The sequence below is a fragment of the Prunus persica genome, chromosome G8 (genome assembly GCF_000346465.2).
Source record: "Prunus persica cultivar Lovell chromosome G8, Prunus_persica_NCBIv2, whole genome shotgun sequence".
NCBI classification, from domain to species: Eukaryota; Viridiplantae; Streptophyta; class Magnoliopsida; order Rosales; family Rosaceae; genus Prunus; species Prunus persica.
In genome coordinates, this window is record NC_034016.1 from 12,569,848 (window position 1) to 12,577,201 (window position 7,354).

Here is a 7,354-nt window from a genome sequence, read left to right on the forward strand (position 1 = left end):
CAATCGATTTTAAACCCTAAGTTTCGGCCGATTTTGAATTTAAATTCCGGCCATTTTTCAGGGTAGGTCCGAGAACAATAGTGGCTCCAATTGATGTTTGCAACCTAGGGTAGGAATCTTGGCCCTTCGTGTTTAGAATTTTTCTGCAATTGGTATCATTTTAGACACCCACACGCTGCCGGCGCATGTGGTGACATGTGGGATACTGTAGCACTCATGCATTGGGTCCTAGTGCAATCCCCTAGTTGTCACGAGCGCGTAGGTCTGTTCAGATTGGAATTTGGTTACCTTTTGAGTCTCGAACAGATTTTGTCTATTGTGCGATTTCCGGGTTTGATATGTTCAGACCGTTGGATCGAACTCAAACTCACGTATGTTGTATCTTGTATTTCTAGGATCGTGTCGGATTCGATGGATCGTGGATCGGAGTCCTGGATACTCCGAACTCGCAAATCCTAGGTCAAGAATCTTAATAAAATTGTATGTGCTTACAAATATTCGTATATTTTATTAATTTATATGTGTATTAATGAAATTGTGCAGATGTCAGACCTAAATAGACGTCGTTGGGCGGTGACGACTACACAGAGTTTGGAGCCCCCGGCTTAGCCGACATCTGTTGCCACTGCGCCAGCACTGATGGACCATTTAGCAGTTGGTCCCGTGGGGTCCCAAGCACCTGCTTCATCGGCTTCATCAGTGGCGCAGCCTGTTAGCGCTAGGCGACGTCATCGGTCAGCCAGCACCACTGACACCACATCAACTGATGCGTCGGGGTCACAGCCAGGTATAGATTTCCTTCAACTCCAGTTCTTTTTATTTTTATTTTTGTTTTTGTTTTTGTGTGTGTATTTTATAGTTAAATTTATTATTTATTTAATATTAATGTCATCTTTCTTTGCAGCCAAGAAGAACACCTGAGGGCCGTGTCGGCAGTTGAAGACGGCGAAGGTCACCCGGGTGACCAACAGTCGTATCAACATCGGATACAACGAGTGACATCGGGCTGCACTGACGGCGGAGTTGCATAGCTCCTTGGCCCACGACATTGGTCATGTCGTTCAGAGCCATTGCCAGATGCAATGGAAGTCTTGGAAGGTCATTCCTGACGAGATCAAGACGGAGGTTCGCGGCCAATTGTCGGTATGTAGGCCTTTTAATTCTTTTTCTTTCAAACTTTATATTTCTATTATTTAATATATGTAATTAATTTATTGCAGACGAACTACAACTTGGAGGACCTCGACGACGAGTCGTTGGCGTACGTCAACAAACTCTTCTCTGAGAGGTACAAACAGTGGAAGAGCGAGTTGCACCACTATTTTGAGGCATTCGATGATCCGCAAGTCGCTCTTCAGGAGAGTTGCCCGAAAGAGCTTGAGGGACGGGAGGATAGTTGGGCGTGGCTCTGCGCTCATTTTCAGGCGCCTGCTTTTGTGGTAATTTGTAATATGAATTTCAAATTTATTATATATTTCTTACTAATGTTTATTTAATTTTTTATATTTCATTTCAATTTCAACTAATACGTTTTATTTTTTGTATAACAGAATAAAGTCAAAGTCAATAATGGCAATAGGAAGAAGAAGACTATTCTCCATCATTCAGGTTCCAGGCCCTTCTCCTATAGGATGGATGCACGGCGGCATGTAATAATAAAATAATTTTTATTTAATTTTTAATATGTCATTATTCTTAATTTATTTTTTTCGTACTAATATTTTTCTTCTCTTGTTCAATTTAGGGGGGGTCCAAATTCCCAGAGATCGACGTCTTTGGCGACGTTTATGTTCGACCTGAGAATGAGTTGGCCGAGTCCCTTCATGTAAGTATTATTTAATTTTAATTCTTATGTTACGCATTCAAGTTTAAAGGTTATTATATGAATGTTTTAATTTATATTTTATGTTATGCTAAACAGACGACGATGGTGGAGAGGAGCCAGTTGGTTCTTCAAGAATCCGCCTCCCAACTTCCTCTTGATACTCCGATCGAGTCTGTGGATCCTCCACAGGATGCTGGGTTTCAGATCTTGACGAAGACGTTGGATCAGACTCTCGGGATGAGACCAAGGACATATTGTCAAGGGATGGGGAATGCCAGGCGGAGAGAACCCAGACCCCGTTCATCAGTGCGGTCAAACAGTCAAGTGACTGCTTTGACAGCACAGGTGGCCACTCTTCAGAGTCAGACGTCTGTCATTCTGCAGTCCCTCGCACAGTCCCGCATTTTGATGCTTCGACCTCCGAGCCGGTCCACCCCGAGCATCCCCACCAGACGACGGCCCCTGTAGACCCCCAGACCTTCGAGCCGCATGTGCCAGACGACAATGTAGATTTTGGAATATTATTTGATTAATTTTTTATTTTCATAATTATTTTTAAAATATTTCTCTTGTAGTATACATTTATTTTATTTTATATAATAAATGTGTTCTTTACAATTCATTTTTTTATTGCAATTTCACTTTATTACCAAAAAAAAAAACCAAATTTATTTTTTTACAAAATTAAAAAATAACGTAATATTAAATTTAAATAATATATACATATTAATTTTGCACGGCGAAACCTTTCTCGTCGCGCAAATTCACATTTTACAAAACAAAAAAAGGTAAATTTTTTTTTAATACATATAATTTATTCTTGCGCAACGAAGTCTTTCGCCATGAGAAAAGGATATGCTCGACAACGGCAGTTTCGTCGCGCAAACGTTGTAGACACGAATTGCGCGACAAAGAACTCTTGGTACCGCAAATGTCTACGACACGAATCGCACGACGAATGTTATCCGTCGCGCATTGCTGTCGCGACGAACCTTCTTTCGTCGCACATAAGTTTGTGTGACGAACAGTTGTGTCGTCCCTGAACTTTTTATGCAACGAAGGATAACCGTCCCACAGTTTTGAGCGACGAATGAAAAAAATGGTCGCTCAAAGTCCTTCTTCACGCTCTTTGCGCGACGGATTATGCGCGACGAAATTTTCTTCGTCGCGCAAATCGTAAAATGTAGTAGTGATAATTAGGAGATACTTTCCTAATTCTTTACTGTATCTAATTCCTTATATAGCACATGTAAAGTCTTATATATACCTCCTTATAGAGAAGAATAAAACTCAGTCTAATACATTCAAACCATATTCATATTTTAGCACAAATGTCAACAACTTTATTCTTAACAATAAAATTAAGTCCAAGATACCTCAAAGGTACAAACGTTACATAAACAAAGCATATGGAACATAAGCCCCATTTCTTGAATATTCATCTCAACGCTTCTTTGTCAACGAGATAACCAGGTTAATGAACTGGCAGTTTTCCCTTTCCTTGTGATCAAGAACATCTGCTTCAAACCTACGAAACAAATCGTCCATGGGTGCTTCTCCGAATTGGCTCGCCAGAATCGGCTCTCCTACAGCCCTTATGTCAGTGGCAAATATTGCAGCCCTTGTCTTCTTATCCAGGCCACTGTTCGCTTGCTTGAAAACTTCAAGGTTTTGCAAAATAAAAGATCCTTCAGCCTCGATCACCTCTTCGATCTCCTTCGTTGTAGGTGCATAGTATGGCATATTGAATGTGTCCAATTTTTCCTCTTCAATCAAACCCTGAAAATTCATCGAAGTACATTTCAAATTAGTAATAATTAATGTGTCCCAAATTATTAGAAATAAATATGATCAAATATTTAATTACCTCTAAAACCATGTCATTGAGTTTCAGTCCTACAAATTCCCAAATGCAGAGGGGATCGTCACTCTTAATGCTGCCCATGGTTGTGAGGACCATACTGCCCCCAGGGACGAGCTCTTCGGCACGTGACCTCAGACAGACTGTGAAGTCCCTTTTGAATTGCTCCAAGTATTGGTTAAACACAGCTGGAGGGCTTGTCTTTGCTATATATATGTTCCCCTTGTTAAGTGCCTTTCCTTCTTTGGTCACCAAGCCTTTTGGAATCTACGTACACACGTTTATGCTCATCACTTGTCAGATTAAATTATCAGAAACGATTTTAGAATTATTATTATTTTACCAATTGAATAAAGCTAAAAAATTAGACAAACTTGAGAGATATATATATTTTTAAATCCCTAGTTGATTGAGAAAGTCTTCTCATGGAGATATTTTTATGTTTGAATGTAATTAATGAGTTATATATAACTGGGTGTATAAAGAGTTAATGCCGAATAACGACTCAATGATTGATTGAAAATAGAAATCAACCTCAGAGATCCAGTGAAGAGCATAAGAAGAGTGAACAAAGTGCAGAGAATTATTGGGGAAGAGCCTGCCATAGAAAGAACCAGGCATTCCTGCAATAAAACATGACCCAAACTTCTTCTCATGTTCTTCATCAAGTTTCTTATAGAAGCCTGGCAATGACCTGAACACCGTGTTGAAATCGTTTCCAGGAAGATCATTCAAGAAGGCTTGGAGTGATGGAGGTGGGCGGTTGAGTTTTTGGTAAGTTGTGTGGATGCTGTCAATGATATCTGATACCACCAAAAGGGTGTTGGGTCCTGAAGAGCATCCCAAGTCCGCTACTTTCAAACACTCTGGGAAGAGAGTGCAACACAGCTCCTCTATGCTTGCACCAACTATGGGCTTCACCATTGAAATCACTGCTCTCTGAAGAAAAAACATAAACGAGGTTGAAGGAAGCATGAATATTGCATAATTCCTCCTCTCTACCAGATTTTTTTTTTTGGTGCATAATTTTGGTTATAACTTATGACTATCAAAATTATTTTAGAAAACCACGTTCTTTAAGTGGTGGATATATATATATGTATATATATATATATATATAGAGAGAGAGAGAGAGAGAGAGAGAGAGAGGGTGACTAACTTGAAGTAGGGAATTGTTTGCATAGCTTGTTTTCCCAACTCCTCCATTCATGTGTAGGACTTGCTCTACCTTCATTTTTGTGTTCTCAAATAATACTTCTCTCCCTCTTGGTAACAATTCTGCTAGAAGACTCCCACATATTTATAGCCAAAGCCGAGACTTTTTAAAAGTTCGGTAGTTATCTAACTTGCAAACCAAAAACTTTGGTTCACGTGGCCATGAAAAAGCTTGAGGCTGAGGATTCAAAGTACAAAAACAACCGAACCTTAATCTCCTGCCATCGAGGTTTAGTTCATTGGAAAATAGTATTGATTTGTAGATCAGAGGTTTTAAGTTCAAAACTCCATGATATCTCTCATCTGTAAATTATTAATATAACGATATGCAAATTATCAAAATCGGCCTTGAAAAGGAGGCATGAAGTATTGTTGATTAATAATTGGTGAATGATTATAGCTTAGAACTAGTTCGCTACTCTCGCCCAAATAAATTTAGAGTGATGCTATTACAACCCCATTTTCCTATTTGAAGAAGCCGTTGATGCATCTAGGCAAAGACCAGAAGTCTTACTCTACACTCCTTATGCAAGCCTATGTAGGGTAGGGTTTTTGTGCTTGTAATGTGTGCAAAAGTCTTACTCATCCATATGTATAGGTGACAGTATTTGGGTCCATATGACCCTTTTGATCCAATATGGTAGGGTTTTTTGTGCTTGTAATGTGTGCAAAAGTCTTACTCTACACAGTCTTACTCTACACTTCTTATGCAAGCCTATTTAGGGTAGGGTTTTTTGCGCTTGTAGGGTTTTTTGCACTTGTAATGTGTGTATAAGAGAGGAGACCTAAGCTTTATATGCATAGGTGACAGTATTAGGGTCCATATGACTCTTTTGACCCAATATGGTTTCCACCTGGGGCAAACCGAATAAAGTAAAGTCTGAACGCGCCAAGGTGGATGAGGAGAGCTTCAACTTTTAATCCAACAACTTCAACTTCTAAAATAGAACAAAAAGAGATCATCGCACTGCATCAATTACTGTTTTCCCTAATATAAGCTTGAGTGCTTCTTCACCATGCTCATCAATTCGTATCTACCAAAACAACAAAAGGGGGCTTGAGAAACACTCAAAAAATCTTATTTTCCCGAGCAAATTTTGATTTGATTTGTGACTTTTTGTTTCTCCCTATGTCTAACCAATAATTTGCATACGCGAATATGAAAATATTTTGCACTTTTAAAAATTCCGTATTTGTTTTCTCATACCTTCAATATTACGGTAAGGGGTATATCAAGTTTAAGGATAAACACGCTTAGTCACTTAAGCGACAAATCTTTTATTTACAAATAATATTTTCAAAAACCTTGTTGGCTTTTTTTTTCATTTTTTATTAAGTGTAGGTGTTTTGTTGATGTATAGTGTGGATGCAGATTTCGTCCAAAAAACAGTAGTAGTGTGGATGCAGATAGAACAGTCTGTTTTGAAGTCTCAATATCACAATCACACCTTTAATAATAGAGGAACTTTTTTATTTGGTATAGAGAAACTTTAAGTCCTGCTCAACAGAGGATCCCAATGCCCACTCACAAATGTACGGACGTGACCACACGAAGGATGTTAATGGGATCATAAACGCGAAAATATATTATGGGGCGTGCGAAACAAAATCCAATTAGGCGAAAAATTTGTAGAAGATGTTGCGCCAGGTGTTGCGCGTTGATGTGACACCTTTTTTATTATTTATCTATGTATTTATTTCAACATCAACCCAAATTGATGATCCATATTAAATTTAAGCTATTTTAATGATAAAAAATAATAAAAAATAATTGATATTTAAATCTAGTGGTTAAAATAATATTTTAAATTAATTTAAATCATATTCAAATTCACTCCAAACTCTATAAATACTCACTTATTTCTCAAATAAAATTATATTTATGGAATTTCAATTTTTTTAGTCAAATTTTTCAAAAAATTAAATTATGAAGTTATTTAAAAACATTAAATGAAGAAAAGTTATCCCTGGAAAAAAAAAAATTAGACTTAAACCATTCTTAAACTATTTAATAAAGTTGCGGACTAAAAATTTAATTATGAACGGTTGGGGGAAAAAACGATTTTAGTCTGGACAAAACCCAAATAGTTACTTTTTGGAATGGAAAATTTTAAGTTTATGACCAAATGAGTTGGAGAAGGCCTAAGAGAATTAATTAAGATGGTTTTCACATCAACTGCTTGAAGCTTCAAGGAGGTTTCTTCTTAATGTTCACCATGTGACAAGTATTCTATTGACTAGAGTTCCATTATCCCGTCTCTTAAGACCACTATTCGTAACTCAATATTTTTTTCATTAGACTAGATTCTGTTGGCGAAAAATTTATTATATTCTACATTAATGTTGTTAAAAAAAAGTGGTACAAATCACCTTTTCACCCAAACTAATGTGTCTTTTTTGTTGTTGTTGTCTCAGTTAGATATACTTGAATACTTTTCGATTTGAGTGGATTG

General features: G+C 37.6%; 1 protein-coding gene across 1 annotated transcript; it reads right to left on the minus strand.

Annotated features, from left to right (window-relative positions):
• On the minus strand, positions 3,196-4,920 carry LOC18768749 (7-methylxanthosine synthase 1). The gene is made up of 4 exons (XM_020553669.1): positions 4,846-4,920; positions 4,221-4,625; positions 3,693-3,953; positions 3,196-3,604 (listed from the first exon to the last, which is right to left on the minus strand). Exons 1-4 carry the CDS (start codon positions 4,918-4,920, stop codon positions 3,269-3,271), a joined length of 1,077 nt encoding a protein of 358 aa, XP_020409258.1. The 3' UTR covers positions 3,196-3,268.

Excerpts from the sequence above, each read along its gene's own strand:
- LOC18768749 (XM_020553669.1), bottom strand. The coding sequence starts at position 4,920 with ATGAAGGTAGAGCAAGTCCTACACATGAATGGAGGAGTTGGGAAAACA. Across the intron at positions 4,626-4,845 it reads CAAACAATTCCCTACTTCAA|AGAGCAGTGATTTCAATGGT; the intron begins GTTAGTCACCCT and ends TTTTTTCTTCAG. Across the intron at positions 3,605-3,692 it reads TCAATGACATGGTTTTAGAG|GGTTTGATTGAAGAGGAAAA; the intron begins GTAATTAAATAT and ends ATGAATTTTCAG.